Source organism: Haliotis asinina, chromosome 3 (genome assembly GCF_037392515.1).
Source record: "Haliotis asinina isolate JCU_RB_2024 chromosome 3, JCU_Hal_asi_v2, whole genome shotgun sequence".
NCBI lineage: Eukaryota > Metazoa > Mollusca > Gastropoda > Lepetellida > Haliotidae > Haliotis > Haliotis asinina.
The window spans coordinates 85,982,322-86,005,754 of record NC_090282.1 but is presented as its reverse complement, the minus strand read 5'-3'; the positions used below and the strand labels follow the sequence as shown (position 1 = coordinate 86,005,754).

Below are 23,433 nucleotides of genomic sequence, written 5' to 3'. Positions count from 1 at the left end.
GGTGTGTCCACCATGTTGGGCAACACATTCACGGCACCTTGATGGCATGCTGTTAATCAATTTCTGGATGGTTGCCAGTGGTATTGCACGCCATTCCTCTTGGAGAGCTGCACCAAGCTGGGCCAGGTTGGCGGGTCATGGGTCCCTGGCGTACACCCGTCGACCAAGAACATCCCAGAGATGTTCAATTGGGGACAGGTCTGGGGACTTAGAGGGCCAGTCCAATGTCTGAATACCTTCTGGTCGGAGATAAGCGGAGACAATTCGGGCCAGATGTAGTCTGGCATTATCATCTTGGAATACAAAATTTCGGCCGATAACTCTAGCCAATGGAGCCACAGCAGGACGCAATATTTGGTCAGCGTATCGCTGACCAGTCATGGCTCCGTTAATTATGACCAAATCTGATCGTCTGTCATGTGTAATCCCACCCCGCACCATGACACTAACACCTCCATATCGATCATGGTCAAGAATTGCTGCTCTGGCATATCGCTCCCCGCTCCAACGCCAACAACGTTTTCTGCCATCTGTGAATCGTAGGCAAAACTTTGACTCATCAGAGAACATGGTGTAACGCCAGTGGCGCATAGCCCGTCCCTGATGCTGCCTAGCCCATGCCAATCTTTGGCGCTTATGGTGACCTGAAAGGGTGACACCCTTAAAAGGCCGTCTTGCTTTCAGACGAGCTTGATAGAGTCGGTTTTTAACGGTTGAGGTTGAAATTCGTCTTCCAGCGAGTGTGCGGAATTCTCTATTGATGGCAGGGGCCGATTTAAACCTATCACGTAGAGCAATTAACGTAATGAGACGATCCTGTCGTGGTGTCGTTGATTTTGGTCTACCACGCCCAGGTCTCGTTGCAACCCCACCCGTTTGACGGTACTTATCCCACAGACGTGAAATTACACTTTTTGATTTACCCACTTGCCGGGCAACTTCACATAATGATGTCCCCCACTCTATCATCCCCACAATTCTCCATTTTGTTGCTTCACCGAGATACTGCCTCGGAGGCATTTCTGTCAGTAAGTGTCAATCTCTATTGCATTAGTGATTGCGACTTCTCCAGTGCATTTACAGGGGTTAACTTCTTTATGCATGTGTAGCATGTGCTGGGCATGCATTATGCGAAATTCCATTGTCATTGGATGTTGCGTTTGGGAGATACGCCACGATAACGGACCCTGTCACAGTCAAAGTCATCTACATTCAATTTCTTGGTTCGCTTATTTTCTGTCGGTAGTATAGTTCAAATCTGGCAGAAATCATTGTCACTGATTGAGGTTCATGAAACAACTCAATGTGAAGGTGAAGGTGAAGGTCATATGTTCTTAATATCTTGTGTGGACCTAAGGCAAGTCCAGAACTGCCTGTCACTGTCACTTCATGGAATCAATCAATCAATCAATCAATCATCAAGTGTTTCAAACATTAAAACAGCTGTTCCAAAATTATGAGAAAAAGTGTAGATTGTTTGTTCGTTTCTTCACTGCGATCAATCATCGATTATTTCATATATTCGGAAAACCACAAGAGGTCATTGTTGTGCTGAAAAATAATGTCTGCTTGTTGCATAATGGGAAGGTCAAACACCTGCACTTGTAGATAGTGAGGCACTGTGTGGGATATAGTCCTACACAACCCTGATATAGATGCAGCTACTGCTGTATTGAGCTTCTGTCTGCCGTTGCAGTGGCTGTACAATTGTGATGGCACACAATAAAATTCATCATTTTCATAGCCCATCAATTTACATTGTGCTCATTTCATGTTGGTATGTTTGGACACCACACTCGCATATTGTTCTGCTTTTGCGTTTCTCCCACTTTATTTTGTGCTTTTTGGACGTACATTATTCAACCTGCACAGATCACTCCTGATGCATGCAGACACGAGAAATTGATATTTGGTATTCATTTTGTATTAATATGAGCAAAACTCAAATTTCCAATGTTATTAAAATCTAAATATTTTAGATATTTAAATACTTACCTTACCATAGGTCTTATGCATGTTACCTCAAGCTCCGCTAAACGAGATCAAACAGTCGTTGATTCGCCATTCCCATGAATGGATACCACATGTATCAACAATTACATAGGCATGGAAGTGACATCTCTGTACCCGCGCAAGCGCTGGTCCATCGAAAATTCACTTTTACTGAATGCTTGGTCCTTGGAGCCCAGAGTGGGGAGGAGTGTCCAGCATTGGGAGGGAATCACTTACCTTACCACTGTAAGGTAAGTATCTAAATATCTAAAATATTTGACTTCAAGGACCAATCACATTGTATATGTGATGTCACCGGTGTTGGAGCTAAGAGATCATAATGAAATCTTATGCTGTCGGTGATCCCCTCGCTAGCAATCAGTTTTATCCTAACATCGTCACTGTTCGGCTCGTCCCAGGAAAACACGAGTGAGCACGAGTATAGAAGACTCAGTAAAAGCGCGCAAATTCTTCTGCCGCTTTATACTGACGCATGATGACTGCGCTTCACATCGTTGCATCAGTGATCTTCCGCAGAAGATAACACCATGGTCATCTAATACAAGAGCTGTGAAGCAAATGCCCCACTTCCCCATGTTGATACAGGTTGACTGTAGTACACGGGCTCAATGAAGCGTCATAAATAATGTTATTGAATTCCACGCTGCTGGTGCATGGCAATGTAATGTTAGAGTCGTATGCTTGTTCGTAAGGAGGAACCAGTCATGGTGGTTCATATCTTCTCGTAATAAGGACACTTCCATGTCGGACATCAAGGGGGAACCCGAGAACGATCCTGTTGATGGCGCTAACCACTGTAGTCGTACTTGCCACAACCGTGGCCTCTGGTGAAAGTGCTACGGATGGCTTCCCTGCAGAGGACATAATCTTCCAATGTTGACAGTGACACCATGGTGTCCATGAGCTCAGCATGCTGACAGTAAATTTCAGGAATCATCCCTTCAAAGAGAAACCGAGCAGTGAAAGGAGCTTGTAACAAGTGTCACTTGAATTCAACCTGCCACAAGCAAAGGTTCAAATTCCTGAACCGCGTACAAAGTCATAGCCAACGTCAAATGAGCCAGCAGGTCATGTAGCACCTTCCCCTGCCACTGGAGTCATAAAGGTTGCAACGTGGTCAATCCTAGACGAGTAAACTTCCGTGAGATTCCACGCAGCCACTGAGGTAGTCAAAGCTAACACAGAAATAGGCTTTAATGTCCTTTCCAGCTCAGTATTTGTTGCCAGCAACTAGAATCTAAACCCTGTAAGACGATTGCAACGAACTCGACAAACACTTGAGGGACCCATCATGAGCAGCCCCACTGTCGGTAGGGTCTAGGCTGTGAACCTTGTAATCTTACTTGCACAACTTTGGAGCTTGATTGTTGGATTCACTGACAACTTGGAGAAATCGGCATCTGCCGATGTTACAGCATGCGCCACCATAGAATGAGTGGGGAAGCAGAAACTCCGGGGAAAGCTTAATAGCTCTTAATGTCAGCTGAAGGTGACGGGCAATCTGGCAGTCTGTCCACAATCCACTCATAAATGGCAGAAGAGAGATGGGGGCAGTAGGTATACCCGTCATCCATATCTTCCAGCTTGTCTTCACTATAACCTGGAGAGAAAAAAATGATCTTCGGAGTCATCCCAGGACACAGGTGAGGGCCAGGGAGATCTAGACCTGGATTTAAGATTGCGCCTCCCACCTGTGAGGGACGTAGCTGAGCATGCTCTTCCAGAAACTGGCGCTGTAAGGCTTCCTCTCAAGAAGGGGTATGAGATGAAAATACACCAGGTACGCGGTAGCCCAAGCTCTGATAGGCAGACAGCGTAATCATCGGGATGGCGTAGGTAGAAGAGGCATTGACACTAGTACCGGTCCTGGATCCCACAAGTTCACCCCCCTAGTAGGGAGAGGTGTACAGGCACCGGCACTTAAGACATGATAGCTGAAGCAAGGGTCAGCACTGGCGTTGGTGTTGTCGTCGAGGTTGGCGCTGATAGTGGAGACATCGACACACACCGGAGCTGGATCCAACATGAAGATCACCACCGTAGTAGGGGGAAGTACTGGCGCTGGCAGTGAAGACACGATGACTGAAGCAACATAGTCAGCACTGGAACAGTAGGGTGAGGCACTGGCAATAACAAGGTGGAGTCAGAGAACAAAGTAGGCGTCAGCGTTGGATTGACATTAGGTAATAGCAGGGAGCATAGTAGTTTCTGCACCTCAGGATGGGAGAGCCTTGATAAGTCTATGACGGTGTCACTAACTTAATGATCCGGTGACAGTGTCACAGGCGCTGCTTATTCTTGCAAGATTTCCAAGCCTGATGCTGAAGGAAGGCATTGATCAGGAGTATCCATCAATGAAGAACGCAATCCCAGTGAAGAAGCTAGGATGGCATCTTGCACTGATGCTGCGTGAAGCGTATCCTCTTAACTGCCAAGAGAGTCTTGAACTCAGTGGTAGACAACGGCACACCGTGAAGGCAACAGTGATCCAAAGTGCATGCAAACGATGCACAATCAGGACACCAGGGGTGCGGGTCCTTAGCCGATTTCAGGACTTACAAATGGTGCAAAACTGGCCAGTCATGCACAAACACTGTAACATGAAAAAAGGGGAAGACATACAAAATATTATTTTAACAAAAAAAAAATAAATAACCTTACACAAAAGTGTAGCAAAACACCCCTGCACGAACAATAGTCATGCCCCGTTATGCAAAACAGCTGAGCGAGACATACAAAGATGGCTGCCCTCACACTGAGAGCAACACATGCCATTGAAAACAACAGAATATACCAGCCATAATGAAAAAACACAGCTGAAATACAGAGTACAAAGGAGAAGAAAGCCAAGGGACTAGCAAACTGACCAAATGCCCGTACAATCAAGAAAGAACCATATGGGAAACACCCACATCAGAACAAAAACATGAGGTAGCCAGGTAAGTGAAGAAACTTCGTCTTTACGCTTGAAAAGAGGGAATAAGAACAAAGATAGGTGGTCTGAAAAAGCAAACCAACAACATGTCCTCACATGACGCTTGAAGTAAAAGTGAATTTTGGATGGCCCACAAGGGTACAGAGATCACGTCACTTCCGTGCCTATAGATTCGTCGAAACATGAGGTAGCCATTCATGGGAATGGCGAATCAACGACTGTTTGATCTCGTTTAGCTTGAGGTAATATGGTTGAGGTAATATCCATAAGACCTATGGTTGAGGTAATATCCATAAGACCTATGGTTGAGGTAATATCCATAAGACCTATGGTTGAGGTAATATCCATAAGACCAATGGTTGAGGTAACATCCATAAGACCTATGGTTGAGGTAATATCCATAAGACCTGTGGTTGAGGTAATATCCATAAGACCTATGGTTGAGGTAATATCCATAAGACCTATGGTTGAGGTAATATCCATAAGACCTATGGTTGAGGTAATATCCATAAGACCTATGGTAAGGTAAAATCCATAAGACCTATGGTTGAGGTAATATCCATAAGACCTATGGTTGAGGTAATATCCACAAGACCTATGGTAAGGTAATATCCATAAGACCTATGGTTGAGGTAATATCCATAAGACCTATGGTTGAGGTAATATCCATAAGAAACATGGTAAGGTAATATCCATAAGACCTATGGTTGAGGTAATATCCATAAGACCTATGGTTGAGGTAATATCCATAAGACCTATGGTAAGGTAATATCCATAAGACCTGTGGTTGAGGTAATATCCATAAGACCTGTGGTTGAGGTAATATCCATAAGACCTGTGGTTGAGGTAATATCCATAAGAAATATGGTAAGGTAATATCCATAAGACCTATGGTTGAGGTAATATCCATAAGACCTATGGTTGAGGTAATATCCATAAGACCTATGGTAAGGTAATATCCATAAGACCTGTGGTTGAGGTAATATCCATAAGACCTGTGGTTGAGGTAATATCCATAAGACCTATGGTTGAGGTAATATCCATAAGACCTATGGTTGAGGTAATATCCATAAGACCTATGGTTGAGGTAATATCCATAAGACCTGTGGTTGAGGTAATATCCATAAGACCTATGGTTGAGGTAATATCCATAAGACCTATGGTTGAGGTAATATCCATAAGACCTCTGGTTGAGGTAATATCCATAAGACCTGTGGTTGAGGTAACATCCATAAGACCTATGGTTGAGGTAATATCCATAAGACCTGTGGTTGAGGTAATATCCATAAGACCTATGGTTGAGGTAATATCCATAAGACCTATGGTAAGGTAATATCTATAAGACCTATGGTTGAGGTAATATCCATAAGACCTATGGTTGAGGTAATATCCATAAGACCTGTGGTTGAGGTAATATCCATAAGACATATGGTAAGGTAAAATCCATAAGACCTATGGTTGAGGTAACATCCATAAGACCTATGGTTGAGGTAATATCCATAAGACCTATGGTAAGGTAATATCTATAAGACCTATGGTTGAGGTAATATCCATAAGACCTATGGTTGAGGTAATATCCATAAGACCTGTGGTTGAGGTAATATCCATAAGACCTATGGTTGAGGTAATATCCATAAGACCTGTGGTTGAGGTAATATCCATAAGACCTATGGTTGAGGTAACATCCATAAGACCTGTGGTTGAGGTAATATCCATAAGACCTATGGTTGAGGTAATATCCATAAGACCTGTGGTTGAGGTAATATCCATAAGACCTATGGTTGAGGTAATATCCATAAGACCTATGGTTGAGGTAATATCCATAAGACATATGGTAAGGAAATATCCATAAGACCTGTGGTTGAGGTAATATCCATAAGACCTATGGTAAGGTAATATCCATAAGACCTTTGGTTGAGGTAATATCTATAAGACCTATGGTTGAGGTAATATCCATAAGACCTATGGTTGAGGTAATATCTATAAGACCTATGGTTGAGGTAATATCCATAAGACCTATGGTTGAGGTAATATCCATAAGACCTATGGTAAGGTAATATCCATAAGACCTATGGTTGAGGTAATATCCATAAGACATATGGTTGAGGTAACATCCATAAGACATATGGTTGAGGTAATATCCATAAGACCTATGGTAAGGTAATATCCATAAGACCTATGGTTGAGGTAATATCTATAAGACATATGGTAAGGTAATATCCATAAGACCTGTGGTTGAGGTAACATCCATAAGACCTATGGTAAGGTAATATCCATAAGACCTATGGTTGAGGTAATATCCATAAGACCTATGGTTGAGGTAATATCCATAAGACCTATGGTTGAGGTAATATACATAAGACCCATGGTTGAGGTAATATCCATAAGACCTATGGTTGAGGTAATATCCATAAGACCTATGGTTGAGGTAATATCCATAAGACATGTGGTTGAGGTAATATCCATAAGACCTATGGTTGAGGTAATATCCATAAGACCTATGGTTGAGGTAATATCCATAAGACCTATGGTTGAGGTAATATCCATAAGACCTGTGGTTGAGGTAATATCCATAAGACCTGTGGTTGAGGTAATATCCATAAGACCTATGGTTGAGGTAATATCCATAAGACCTATGGTAAGGTAATATCTATAAGACCTATGGTTGAGGTAATATCCATAAGACCTATGGTTGAGGTAATATCCATAAGACCTGTGGTTGAGGTAATATCCATAAGACCTATGGTAAGGTAAAATCCATAAGACCTATGGTTGAGGTAACATCCATAAGACCTATGGTTGAGGTAATATCCATAAGACCTATGGTAAGGTAATATCTATAAGACCTATGGTTGAGGTAATATCCATAAGACCTATCGTTGAGGTAATATCCATAAGACCTGTGGTTGAAGTAATATCCATAAGACCTATGGTTGAGGTAAAATCCATAAGACCTATGGTTGAGGTAATATCCATAAGACCTATGGTTGAGGTAATATCCATAAGACCTGTGGTTGAGGTAATATCCATAAGACCTATGGTTGAGGTAACATCCATAAGACCTGTGGTTGAGGTAATATCCATAAGACCTATGGTTGAGGTAATATCCATAAGACCTATGGTTGAGGTAATATCCATAAGACATATGGTAAGGTAATATCCATAAGACCTGTGGTTGAGGTAACATCCATAAGACCTATGGTAAGGTAATATCCATAAGACCTTTGGTTGAGGTAATATCTATAAGACCTATGGTTGAGGTAATATCCATAAGACCTATGGTTGAGGTAATATCTATAAGACCTATGGTTGAGGTAATATCCATAAGACCTATGGTTGAGGTAATATCCATAAGACCTATGGTAAGGTAATATCCATAAGACCTATGGTTGAGGTAATATCCATAAGACATATGGTTGAGGTAACATCCATAAGACATATGGTTGAGGTAATATCCATAAGACCTATGGTAAGGTAATATCCATAAGACCTATGGTTGAGGTAATATCTATAAGACATATGGTAAGGAAATATCCATAAGACCTGTGGTTGAGGTAATATCCATAAGACCTATGGTAAGGTAATATCCATAAGACCTATGGTTGAGGTAATATCCATAAGACCTATGGTTGAGGTAATATACATAAGACCTATGGTTGAGGTAATATCCATAAGACCTATGGTTGAGGTAATATCCATAAGACATATGGTAAGGTAATATCTATAAGACCTATGGTAAGGAAACATCCAAAAGACCTATGGTTGAGGTTATATCCATAAGTTCTGTAGTTGAGGTAATATCCATAAGACCTGTGGTAAGGTAATATCCATAAGACCTATGGTTGAGGTAATATCCATAAGACCTATGGTTGAGGTAACATCCATAAGTCCTGTGGTTGAGTTAATATCCATAAGACCTGTGGTTGAGGTAATATCCATAAGACCTATGGTTGAGGTAATATCCATAAGACCTGTGGTTGAGGTAATATCCATAAGACCTATGGTTGAGGTAATATCCATAAGACCTGTGGTTGAGGTAATATCCATAAGACCTATGGTTGAGGTAATATCCATAAGACCTGTGGTTGAGGTAATATCCATAAGACCTATGGTTGAGGTAAAATCCATAAGACCTATGGTTGAGGTAATATCCATAAGACCTATGGTTGAGGTAATGTCCATAAGACCTATGGTTGAGGTAACATCCATAAGACCTATGGTTGAGGTAACATCCGTAAGACCTATGGTTGAGGTAATATCCATAAGACCTGTGGTTGAGGTAATATTCATAAGACCTTTGGTTGAGGTAATATCCAAAAGACCTGTGGCTGAGGTAATATCCATAAGACCTATGGTTGAGGTAATATCCATAAGACCTATGGTAAGGTAATATCCATAAGACCTATGGTTGAGGTAATATCCATAAGACCTGTGGTTGAGGTAATATCCATAAGACCTATGGTTGAGGTAATATCCATAAGTCCTGTGGTTGAGGTAATATCCATAAGACCTGTGGTTGAGGTAATATCCATAAGACCTATGGTTGAGGTAATATCCATAAGACCTGTGGTTGAGGTAATATCCATAAGACCTATGGTTGAGGTAACATCCGTAAGACCTATGGTTGAGGTAATATCCATAAGACCTGTGGTTGAGGTAATATCCATAAGACCTGTGGTTGAGGTAATATCCATAAGACCTATGGTTGAGGTAATATCCATAAGACCTATGGTTGAGGTAATATCCACAAGACCTATGGGAAGGTAATATCCATAAGACCTATGGTTGAGGTAATATCCATAAGACCTATGGTTGAGGTAACATCCATAAGACATATGGTAAGGTAATATCCATAAGACCTATGGTTGAGGTAATATCCATAAGACCTATGGTTGAGGTAATATCCATAAGACCTATGGTAAGGTAATATCCATAAGACCTGTGGTTGAGGTAATATCCATAAGACCTGTGGTTGAGGTAATATCCATAAGACCTGTGGTTGAGGTAATATCCATAAGACCTATGGTTGAGGTAATATCCATAAGACCTATGGTTGAGGTAAAATCCATAAGACCTATGGTTGAGGTAATATCCATAAGACCTGTGGTTGAGGTAACATCCATAAGACCTATGGTTGAGGTAATATCCATAAGACCTATGGTTGAGGTAATATCCATAAGACCTATGGTTGAGGTAGTATCCATAAGACCTGTGGTTGAGGTAATATCCATAAGACCTGTGGTTGAGGTAATATCCATAAGACCTGTGGTTGAGGTAATATCCATAAGACCTATGGTTGAGGTAATATCCATAAGACCTATGGTAAGGTAATATCTATAAGACCTATGGTTGAGGTAATATCCATAAGACCTATGGTTGAGGTAATATCCGTAAGACCTGTGGTTGAGGTAATATCCATAAGACCTATGGTAAGGTAAAATCCATAAGACCTATGGTTGAGGTAATATCCATAAGACCTATGGTTGAGGTAACATCCATAAGACCTATGGTAAGGTAATATCTATAAGACCTATGGTTGAGGTAATATCCATAAGACCTATGGTTGAGGTAATATCCATAAGACCTGTGGTTGAGGTAATATCCATAAGACCTATGGTTGAGGTAAAATCCATAAGACCTATGGTTGAGGTAATATCCATAAGACCTATGGTTGAGGTAATATCCATAAGACCTGTGGTTGAGGTAATATCCATAAGACCTGTGGTTGAGGTAATATCCATAAGACCTGTGGTTGAGGTAATATCCATAAGACCTATGGTTGAGGTAATATCCATAAGACCTATGGTTGAGGTAATATCCATAAGACATATGGTAAGGAAATATACATAAGACCTATGGTTGAGGTAATATCCATAAGACCTATGGTAAGGTAATATCCATAAGACCTTTGGTTGAGGTAATATCTATAAGACCTATGGTTGAGGTAATATCCATAAGACCTATGGTTGAGGTAATATCTATAAGACCTATGGTTGAGGTAATATCCATAAGACCTATGGTTGAGGTAATATCTATAAGACCTATGGTTGAGGTAATATCCATAAGACCTATGGTTGAGGTAATATCCATAAGACCTATGGCAAGGTAATATCCATAAGACCTATGCTTGAGGTAATATCCATAAGACATACGGTTGAGGTAATATCCATAAGACATATGGTTGAGGTAATATCCATAAGACCTATGTTAAGGTAATATCCATAAGACCTATGCTTGAGGTAATATCTATAAGACATATGGTAAGGTAATATCCATAAGACCTGTGGTTGAGGTAATATCCATAAGACCTATGGTAAGGTAACATCCATAAGACCTATGGTTGAGGTAATATCCATAAGACCTATGGTTGAGGTAATATACATAAGACCTATGGTTGAGGTAATATCCATAAGACCTATGGTTGAGGTAATATCCATAAGACATATGGTAAGGTAATATCCATAAGACCTATGGTAAGGTAACATCCACAAGACCTATGGTTGAGGTTATATCCATAAGTTTTGTAGTTGAGGTAATATCCATAAGACCTGTGGTAAGGTAATATCCATAAGACCTATGGTTGAGGTAATATCCATAAGACCTATGGTTGAGGTAACATCCATAAGTCCTGTGGTTGAGGTAATATCCATAAGACCTGTGGTTGAGGTAATATCCATAAGACCTATGGTTGAGGTAATATCCATAAGACCTGTGGTTGAGGTAATATCCATAAGACCTATGGTTGAGGTAATATCCATAAGACCTATGGTTGAGGTAATATCCATAAGACCTGTGGTTGAGGTAATATACATAAGACCTATGGTTGAGGTAATATCCATAAGACATATGGTAAGGTAATATCCATAAGACCTTTGGTTGAGGTAATATCTATAAGACCTATGGTTGAGGTAATATCCATAAGACCTATGGTTGAGGTAATATCCATAAGACCTATGGTTGAGGTAATATACATAAGACCTATGGTTGAGGTAATATCCATAAGACATATGGTAAGGTAATATCCATAAGACCTATGGTAAGGTAATATCCATGAGACCTGTGGTTGAGGTAATATCCATAAGACCTGTGGTTGAGGTAATATCCATAAGACCTATGGTTGAGGTAATATCCATAAGACCTATGGTAAGGTAATATCTATATGACCTATGGTTGAGGTAATATCCATAAGACCTATGGTTGAGGTAATATCCATAAGACCTGTGGTTGAGGTAATATCCATAAGACCTATGGTAAGGTAAAATCCATAAGACCTATGGTTGAGGTAATATCCATAAGACCTATGGTTGAGGTAATATCCATAAGACCTATGGTAAGGTAATATCTATAAGACCTATGGTTGAGGTAATATCCATAAGACCTATGGTTGAGGTAATATCCATAAGACCTGTGGTTGAGGTAATATCCATAAGACCTATGGTTGAGGTAAAATCCATAAGACCTATGGTTGAGGTAATATCCATAAGACCTATGGTTGAGGTAATATCCATAAGACCTGTGGTTGAGGTAATATCCATAAGACCTGTGGTTGAGGTAATATCCATAAGACCTGTGGTTGAGGTAATATCCATAAGACCTATGGTTGAGGTAATATCCATAAGACCTATGGTTGAGGTAATATCCATAAGACATATGGTAAGGAAATATACATAAGACCTGTGGTTGAGGTAATATCCATAAGACCTATGGTAAGGTAATATCCATAAGACCTTTGGTTGAGGTAATATCTATAAGACATATGGTTGAGGTAATATCCATAAGACCTATGGTTGAGGTAATATCTATAAGACCTATGGTTGAGGTAATATCCATAAGACCTATGGTTGAGGTAATATCCATAAGACCTATGGCAAGGTAATATCCATAAGACCTATGCTTGAGGTAATATCCATAAGACATATGGTTGAGGTAATATCCATAAGACATATGGTTGAGGTAATATCCATAAGACCTATGGTAAGGTAATATCCATAAGACCTATGCTTGAGGTAATATCTATAAGACATATGGTAAGGTAATATCCATAAGACCTGTGGTTGAGGTAATATCCATAAGACCTATGGTAAGGTAATATCCATAAGACCTATGGTTGAGGTAATATCCATAAGACCTATGGTTGAGGTAATATACATAAGACCTATGGTTGAGGTAATATCCATAAGACCTATGGTTGAGGTAATATCCATAAGACATATGGTAAGGTAATATCCATAAGACCTATGGTAAGGTAACATCCATAAGACCTATGGTTGAGGTTATATCCATAAGTTTTGTAGTTGAGGTAATATCCATAAGACCTGTGGTAAGGTAATATCCATAAGACCTATGGTTGAGGTAATATCCATAAGACCTATGGTTGAGGTAACATCCATAAGTCCTGTGGTTGAGGTAATATCCATAAGACCTGTGGTTGAGGTAATATCCATAAGACCTATGGTTGAGGTAATATCCATAAGACCTGTGGTTGAGGTAATATCCATAAGACCTATGGTTGAGGTAATATCCATAAGACCTATGGTTGAGGTAATATCCATAAGACCTGTGGTTGAGGTAATATACATAAGACCTATGGTTGAGGTAATATCCATAAGACATATGGTAAGGTAATATCCATAAGACCTTTGGTTGAGGTAATATCTATAAGACCTATGGTTGAGGTAATATCCATAAGACCTATGGTTGAGGTAATATCCATAAGACCTATGGTTGAGGTAATATACATAAGACCTATGGTTGAGGTAATATCCATAAGACATATGGTAAGGTAATATCCATAAGACCTATGGTAAGGTAACATCCATAAGACCTATGGTTGAGGTTATATCCATAAGTTCTGTAGTTGAGGTAATATCCATAAGACGTGTGGTAAGGTAATATCCATAAGACCTATGGTTGAGGTAATATCCATAAGACCTGTGGTTGAGGTAATATCCATAAGACCTATGGTTGAGGTAATATCCATAAGACCTGTGGTTGAGGTAATATCCATAAGACCTATGGTTGAGGTAATATCCATAAGACCTGTGGTTGAGGTAATATCCATAAGACCTGTGGTTGAGGTAAAATCCATAAGACCTATGGTTGAGGTAATATCCATAAGACCTATGGTTGAGGTAATATCCATAAGACCTATGGTTGAGGTAACATCCATAAGACCTATGGTTGAGGTAACATCCGTAAGACCTATGGTTGAGGTAATATCCATAAAACCTGTGGTTGAGGTAATATCCATAAGACCTTTGGTTGAGGTAATATCCATAAGACCTGTGGCTGAGGTAATATCCATAAGACCTATGGTTGAGGTAATATCCATAAGACCTATGGTAAGGTAATATCCATAAGACCTATGGTTGAGGTAATATTCATAAGACCTATGGTTGAGGTAATATCCATAAGACCTATGGTTGAGGTAATATCCATAAGACCTATTGTTGAGGTAATATCCATAAGACCTATGGTTGAGGTAATATCCATAAGACCTATGGTTGAGGTAATATCCATAAGACCTATGGTAAGGTAATATCCATAAGACCTATGCTTGAGGTAATATCCATAAGACATATGGTTGAGGTAATATCCATAAGACATATGGTTGAGGTAATATCCATAAGACCTATGGTAAGGTAATATCCATAAGACCTATGGTTGAGGTAATATCTATAAGACATATGGTAAGGTAATATCCATAAGACCTGTGGTTGAGGTAATATCCATAAGACCTATGGTAAGGTAATATCCATAAGACCTATGGTTGAGGTAATATCCATAAGACCTATGGTTGAGGTAATATACATAAGACCTATGGTTGAGGTAATATCCATAAGACATATGGTAAGGTAATATCCATAAGACCTATGGTAAGGTAACATCCATAAGACCTATGGTTGAGGTTACATCCATAAGTTCTGTAGTTGAGGTAATATCCATAAGACCTGTGGTAAGGTAATATCCATAAGACCTATGGTTGAGGTAATATCCATAAGACCTATGGTTGAGGTAATATCCATAAGTCCTGTGGTTGAGGTAATATCCATAAGACCTGTGGTTGAGGTAATATCCATAAGACCTATGGTTGAGGTAATATCCATAAGACCTGTGGTTGAGGTAATATCCATAAGACCTATGGTTGAGGTAACATCCGTAAGACCTATGGTTGAGGTAATATCCATAAGACCTGTGGTTGAGGTAATATCCATAAGACCTTTGGTTGAGGTAATATCCATAAGACCTGTGGCTGAGGTAATATCCATAAGACCTATGGTTGAGGTAATATCCATAAGACCTATGGTAAGGTAATATCCATAAGACCTATGGTTGAGGTAATATCCATAAGACCTATGGTTGAGGTAATATCCATAAGTCCTGTGGTTGAGGTAATATCCATAAGACCTGTGGTTGAGGTAATATCCATAAGACCTATGGTTGAGGTAATATCCATAAGACCTGTGGTTGAGGTAATGTCCATAAGACCTATGGTTGAGGTAACATCCGTAAGACCTATGGTTGAGGTAATATCCATAAGACCTGTGGTTGAGGTAATATCCATAAGACCTTTGGTTGAGGTAATATCCATAAGACCTGTGGCTGAGGTAATATCCATAAGACCTATGGTTGAGGTAATATCCATAAGACCTATGGTAAGGTAATATCCATAAGACCTATGGTTGAGGTAATATTCATAAGACCTATGGTTGAGGTAATATCCATAAGACCTATTGTTGAGGTAATATCCGTAAGACCTATGGTTGAGGTAATATCCATAAGACCTATGGTTGAGGTAATATCCATAAGACCTATGGTTGAGGTAATATCCATAAGACCTATGGTTGAGGTAATATCCATAAGACCTATGGTTGAGGTAATATCCATAAGACCTATGGTTGAGGTAATATCCATAAGACCTATGGTAAGGTAATATCCATAAGACCTGTGGTTGAGGTAATATCCATAAGACCTATGGTTGTGGTTGAGGTAATATCCATAAGACCTATGGTTGAGGTAATATCCATAAGACCTATGGTTGAGGTAATGTTCATAAGACCTATGGTTGAGGTAATATCCATAAGACCTATGGTTGAGGTAATATCCATAAGACCTATGGTTGAGGTAATATCCATAAGACCTATGGTTGAGGTAATATCCATAAGACCTGTGGTTGAGGTAAGTTAAAAATGTTCATGTTTTCTGTTTCTTTTTTTCGCTGAGTATATTATCATTACTACATCCCATGTAAACATATTACAATACCTCACCTACATTCTGTTGTATTATCATCTTCTCGTAATCTATTTCAAAACTATGGTTACCTCCCCAATAATCTACTGATTCTTAATTATGTGAATCTCTAATTTATCTATCGTATCATAATTACCCCCCCACAATGTCAACCTTGACTGATCCAACTGCTACTCACCGATGGGTTGACCTTCCACGAACCTAATCTTGGTGAGCTGCTCTCCCTCGACAGCTCGGAGCTCACACAGCAGGTGGTAGAGTATGTTCTGTCTTTCCTGGCTTGTCAGGAAGGTCTTCTCATCCTCCACACCAGCGAAACAATCCTGGTCCTCAAACGTGAACTCCTTCATGCCTCCGCCATAGTCCATCTTCAGTGGCTTCTTGATGCTAAGCTCCTCTGTGCCCTTCAGTAAACTGTCAGAAGCAAACATTCATCTGTAATATATCTACCAGTCCACATCATGTTCAGTGGTTCCAGGACACCATCATCTACATCACACCGGCCTCTAAGCTTGGAACAGAGAAGCAAGAGACTCATATTACAAGCCAAGTCCCATATGATTGGCCTACACCTGGTCAGCAGTGTCACCAATTACTCCCAATCATGATGGCCATCCAGTCCAAAGTCAGTGATAATCATGCAATATATATCTGGAAGACAATAATAACACAGCATATTGCAGAGGAGATATTACATGTTTACATGGGAGATAGTGGTAATATCCTCTGAAAAAAAGAAATGCACAAGTTGAAAACTTGTTAGAATCTAACTAACTATAAATTTGTCAACACTACATGAATACCAGAACTGAAAAACTGTGGGACAAATTAAAACATTTCTAACATTCTGATTCTGTGTTGAGGATATGGCAGGTGAACAGTGTGGTACATTCAACATCCATTTTAACAGCTACCACACAGTGCCTGTTGATATTTCGGACCACTCACAATCCCAGATCACATGCCCTGATACCTATGGTTCACATAACAACCACACAGAACCTACTCCGGTACCACTGAGTTCACTGAGACACTCCATGGAGTGTGAGAAAGCTACAGACAGCACTATTCCAGCTACACCAGCTGAGTTGGAGAAAACAAACCAGTGACTGAAATCTAAAGGAAAGATCCATGATGGTCCATGATGGTCCATGATGACCTGAAGCCAGCCTGCAAGTCTGAGGTGCAGGAGCTATTCTCACATGATAGAGTTGTTAACACCAGAACCAAAAATACCACACTGTACCTACACAGACTGTACCAATGTAAAGGTTGGGACAGGCAAACGCAATTTCCACCATCACATTCATTAATGAACTAATGAACAAAGGCAAAACACTAACAGTGAACATATCAAATGTACACCATGCCCATATTAACAACTCACTTCTCATACGTCGCTGTCATGTAGAAGCCATAGATTCCTGAGTTGCTGTGGTGACGGACATGAACAATTATCTGAGGAGCACGAGTCTTGAGCCGTGCCAGGAGCCACATAAGAGTTGCATCATCTGCCTTGGCAGGAAATGTGAGAAGGATATCACAGTTCTGTGTTGGGATAGTCTTCATCCATACCTTGCTGGACACCACCAGTCTTTTCGTACTGTCCAGCCTCTTCCCGAACATCCTGTACGCTGAAGACAACAAGGAGGGAGTCAGACAGAATCAATGTAGGACACAAAAGGGAAGGGCAGCAGAATGTCAACTCAATCCAGTTACTGTATCACTATGAGATGATAGATGCAACATTTAAATATTTAATACCCATGGGTTCATTAGATGGTTTCTGTTCATGTATCAGAATTATGGTGGTGGGTTGTACATCTGTGTATAAGAAGGGCAGTGCCCGCAACGGTCAAGCTCAGTCATAGAGGCCTGTGACAGGAGAAACTACTGTACTGCATAAATCAAAGAATAATGCTGTTTTCCAAAATGCATCAATGTCTGTCAGTTTAACTAAACTGGTCAAAAACCATATACTAGTGACAGTCAGTGCAGCCAGTGTGCATATTCACAGCCAGGATTATTATCGGGCTAGAACACTGAGGATTAGGACATGGGGGCTCCATGGGGGACCAGACTCATAGAGGCTTGGGTCAGTAGTGATCTCAACTCACTAGAACTTACAAGGCTTATGACAGTGGGGAACAGACTCCCACAAGCTTGGGTCAGTAGTGATCTCAACCCACTAGAACCCAGAAGACTTATGATAGTGGGGACCTAGGCACCTAATAATGTGGAATGCTTCCTACCAGATGAAACCCTTGGTCCTTGCTGAAGACCACTACTAGAACACTCAACATTTCCAGTGAACAACTTCCCTTTCCCTCACATGCGTCAGTATTTGATATGTTAATGACCTGTCACAAGTGACTTTAACCAGAGGAAGATTTGGAAAAAGGAAACATTGAATATTTACTAAATATGCTTAAATGCTACTGTATATTTCAAATATTCTCATACAGCATTATAAAATAAAATAAGAATGTATTGCTACCACTTAAGAAAACCTCAAAACACCTTAAGCAATATATACCATTTCTATTACTCAATTCACCTCTGAAAAATACTAGAACCACACTTCTGAATGAGACTGATCTATCAATACAACATTAATGTGTCTGTGGTCCCGGGCTGAAACACAAGCACCAGCAAGGCCCATCCATCAGTGTTCCAGTAGCTCATACATAAGTCTGTGACATTTCAGACGATCAGGTACATGAGTCAGAGGAAACACACAAAGTATACATGGATACATCTCATGTCAACCCATCAGAATGACCATCAAATGGCCATGGCTCCATTTCACATAGCTTCATACTGATCTGCCAAATGGTCCTGAAAGTCATAAACGACGATATCAAGCTTACATGCACTTTCAACGGGTACATCTGTTCAGATTTAGATGCAGATCATTTTGCAAAACAACAGAAAAATGATGTATCAACCACAACATTAATCAACATACAAGTATCTCATAAATCTTGACTGAACTTAAGACTCAGCATATGCTTGATTTTCAAAAAATGTTTTAACAAACTCAGTGATAAAAGCAAAACACTAGATGGATAGATCCTACACCACTTACTGCCTAATACAATACAGTTCACAGTAAGCTTATGTTAGCCCTCTATGTGTAGATACAAAGAATAGAGATCAGAGTAGGATCATACAAACAGCACATACACCCCCCCACTCCCCTCCCCCAACCCCCACCCCATTAGAATATGTACATGTACAAGCCAGACAATCCTACACCAGAGCCACACCACAACCACAGCACATACACACACCCCACTAGAATATGTACAAGTCAGACAATCCTACACCAGAGTCATATCACTACACAGCACATACACACCCTACTAGAATATGTACAAGTCAGACAATCCTACACCAGAGCCATATCACACACACAGCACATACACACACCAAACTATATACCGTACAAGTCAGACAATCCTACACCAGAGCCATGTCACACACACAGCACATACACACACCCTACTAGAATATGTACAAGTCAGACAATCCTACACCAGAGCCATATCACACACACAGCACATACACACACCAAACTATATACTGTACAAGTCAGACAATCCTACACCAGAGCCATATCACACACACAGCACATACACACATCCTACTAGAATATGTACAAGTCAGACAATCCTACACCAGAGCCATATCACACACACAGCACATACATACACCAAACTATATACTGTACAAGTCAGACAATCCAACACCAGAGCCATATCACACACACAGCACATACACACATCCCACTAGTATATGTACAAGTCAGACAATCCTACACAAGAGCCATATCACACACACAGCACATACACACCCACCCCACTAGAATATGTACAAGTCAGACAATCATACACCAGAGTCATATCACACACAGCACATACACACATCTCACTATACCACACCCGTGAAGGTCCCGGGGTAGAATAGGCCTTCAGCAACCCATGCTTGTCATAAAAGGCGACTATGCTTGTCGTAAGAGGCGACTAACGGGATCGGGTGGTCAGGCTCGCTGACTTGGTTGACACATGTCATCGGTTCCCAATTGCGCAGATCGATGCTCATGTTGTTGGTCACTGGATTGTCTGGTCCAGACTCGATTATTTACAGACCGCCGCCATATAGCTGTAATATTGCTGAGTGCGGCGTAAAACTAAACTCACTCACTCACTCTCACTATACCATGCAGAAGTCTCGGTCTAGCCCACAATTCGGGAACATAACACATACCACTAGCTCAAGTACAAATCAAGACCAGAAAACAAGTTACAAATGTCAGCCTCCATAAAACCAATCCATATTGAATTAACCAAGGAATCTTGTCACTTAATACATTCAATAGATGTCAGTTAAGATGTGATTATGTCTCCCCATATATCCCGGTTTTGTACATACACTTGCTTGCGTGGGCATCATTGTGACGCTGTCGTTACCTGCCTGGCACAGAGAGGAAAACATCACGTAACACTCATACACTCCAGAAGCAAAAGATTCTCCTTCATATGAATGTCGCCCAGTACGCAACAGGAATTACAAGATAACTAACTGATATCTCATTAAGCCTGCAGGAAAAGCGACAAGAGATATGTAAAACAGGCTGTATCATAATTAGACAGCTACACAATGGGCGGGCAGGCGACTAACTGCACTATCACAAACTTAGCACTGTTCCCAATTCAGTCCCACTCTGTGTCTTAACATATTGATTAAAGTTCCTACAATAGATGGGAAGTCCTGCAGATGAAGCACTTGCCACAGAGGGGAGCTCAACCTGCTGGGGATGAATTATAGAACACAAAGGATGCTAAGCAATTATAGCAGTATGAATAGTGTTAATTACTCTGGGCTGTATAGTCATTGTGATCAAGGGCAGGGCTGCAGTAATAGGACTTCACTGACGACATTGTTAACATAGCTATAGAGGGACGACAGTGACAAGGTAGAAGATGCAGGGGTAGAGACAGTCATGTAGATGTTGGTGACAGTTATCTAAGGGGGATGCAGGGGGTAGTGACAGTCACGAAAGGAGGGATGCAGGGGTGGTGACAGTCATCTAAGGAGGGATGCAGGGGTGGTGACAGTCATCTAGGGAGGGATGCTGGGTGGTGACAGTCATTCAAGAAGGAATGCAGGGGTGGTGACAGTCATCCAAGAAGGGATGCAGGGGTGGTGACAGTCATCTAGGGAGGGATGTAGGGTGGTGACTGTCATCTAAGGAGGGATGTAGGGGTGGCGACAGTCATCCAAGAAGGGATGCAGGGGTGGTGACAGTCATCCAAGAAGGGATGCAGGGGTGGTGACAGTCATCTAGGGAGGGATGCTGGGGTGCTGACAGTCATCTAAGGAAGGATGTAGGGGTGATAACAGTCATCCAAGAAGGGATGCAGGGGTGGTGACAGTCATCTAGGGAGGGATGCAGAGGTGGTGACAGTCATCTAAAGAGGGATGTAGGGTGGTGACAGTCATCTAAGGAGGTATGAAGGGGTGGTGACAGTCATCTAAGGAGGGATGCAGTGGTGGTGACAGTCATCTAGGGAGGGATGCATGGTAGTGACAGTCATCTGGAGAAGGATGCAGGGATGGTGGCAGCTATCGCTGGAGGGATGCAGGGGTCTCTCATCTAGAGAGAGATGAAGTGAGCTGACAGCCATCTGTGGAGGGATCAATAGTGCAAATAGTTTACATTTAGATTTATGGCTAACTTTATATTTTGGGTCAAACTTAATTTTGGTTCCATTATGTAAAATAACAGTAGGAAAATGAATTGCATATTTACTACCCTATCTTCTGTACTGCACTACAAGTTTTTCAAATAGAATCTAATGTTATAAAACAGAATATAATGTTCGCTCACAATAACCACAACAAATCAAACAGTCTGTGCAAAGCTTTATGCAGCAGATCCATATCTGACGAGAAGCAATTCAACAAGTACATGATACAATGACCACTGATGATGTGAGCCAAGTCTGTCTTCAACAGACTCAGATCCCCTCAACAAACACTACGTAGACACAAGGCAAGCTGTCACCAATCTGTCTCCTTAGATCATACATTGGATTATATTCACCTCTGCATCATAATAAACTACAAACATTGGGACATAGATCTTATGTACAAACAACCTCTGAGATTTCTCTAGTTTGCATTCTAAAACATTCATAAGACTTTGTGAACCAGTGATTCAAAATATTCATAAATATTGAGACTTTGAACAAGGAATTTAAAAACAAACCTGAACAAAGCTAGAAACAATTCTCTTTCCATATGATATGAAAGAACTTAACGACAAGCAACAGGTTTAAGAGTTTGTCAACCTAGACCTTTGATACTAGCAATAAGCATGTTACAGGCCCCTTTGTAAGAACATGTGCTTCGTATGAATACTTTCCTCATGATCACTCTCCTTCTGGAATTTAATTACCTTTGCTTCTGGGGTGTTTTATACATCAAATATGGCAACTGCTTCAGTTACTAAGCATGTTTAAATCAGACAAGAATTTGGTGTATAGATTGTTGTAAAAATGTAACAGGATCATCTTCACAATACTTAGACTTCATATGAATGGTAGATCCACAAAACTGGGCACAAAAATTTATCATCATGTTTATAGTTGGTCAAACTGCACATGACATATGTACTGCACATGACATATGTACACTTACTACATGGTATGTGAAGTGACTGGTAAGTAATATGCCAAATACATACATTTTCAACATGGCTGCCCTTTTATGAACCCTTTTATGTTGGTTGAAATTACAGATTACAATACAAGGCCCTTCCTTGCAATGCCACATCACAGGCCTCATAAATAAAAGTTGACAAACTGCAGGGCAGACAGACACTGCTGAAGACAAAACACCAACACAAAGGTACACCAGAACTGAAAGGATCTGTTTACGTTAGCTGGAGATTCTATCAACATGACATAAATTCTAACCTATGCACCACATCCATTGTTGCAATTCAATCAACACAAGATTTGACTCTGAGTTGTTCAACAAAATGATAATTCCAGTTCACTCAACACAATAATCATGATGATAACACCATGGGTGATGAACAGATTCTGTAGCAACTTACTAATGGAAGGACCTAGCTGGTACATCTGTGTATCATGTTTCTAGAGAGAATATTTCATTACCATTTTCTTACAGTTTCTAAAGTCAGGGCTTTTGTTCAACATCTG

The 23,433-nt window shown here is 40.6% G+C and overlaps 1 protein-coding gene across 2 annotated transcripts in view; it reads right to left on the bottom strand.

Annotated features, from left to right (window-relative positions):
* Positions 1-23,433, bottom strand: part of LOC137278669 (anoctamin-8-like) — a 53,820-nt gene that overhangs the window by 14,913 nt on the left and 15,474 nt on the right. For both annotated transcript variants that reach the window (XM_067811174.1, XM_067811175.1), the window contains exons 2-3: positions 17,589-17,835; positions 16,380-16,615 (exon numbers count right to left, since the gene is read on the bottom strand). In XM_067811174.1, coding sequence (XP_067667275.1) covers positions 16,380-16,615; positions 17,589-17,835 — 483 coding nt within the window. The remainder of the gene's footprint in view (positions 1-16,379; positions 16,616-17,588; positions 17,836-23,433) is intronic.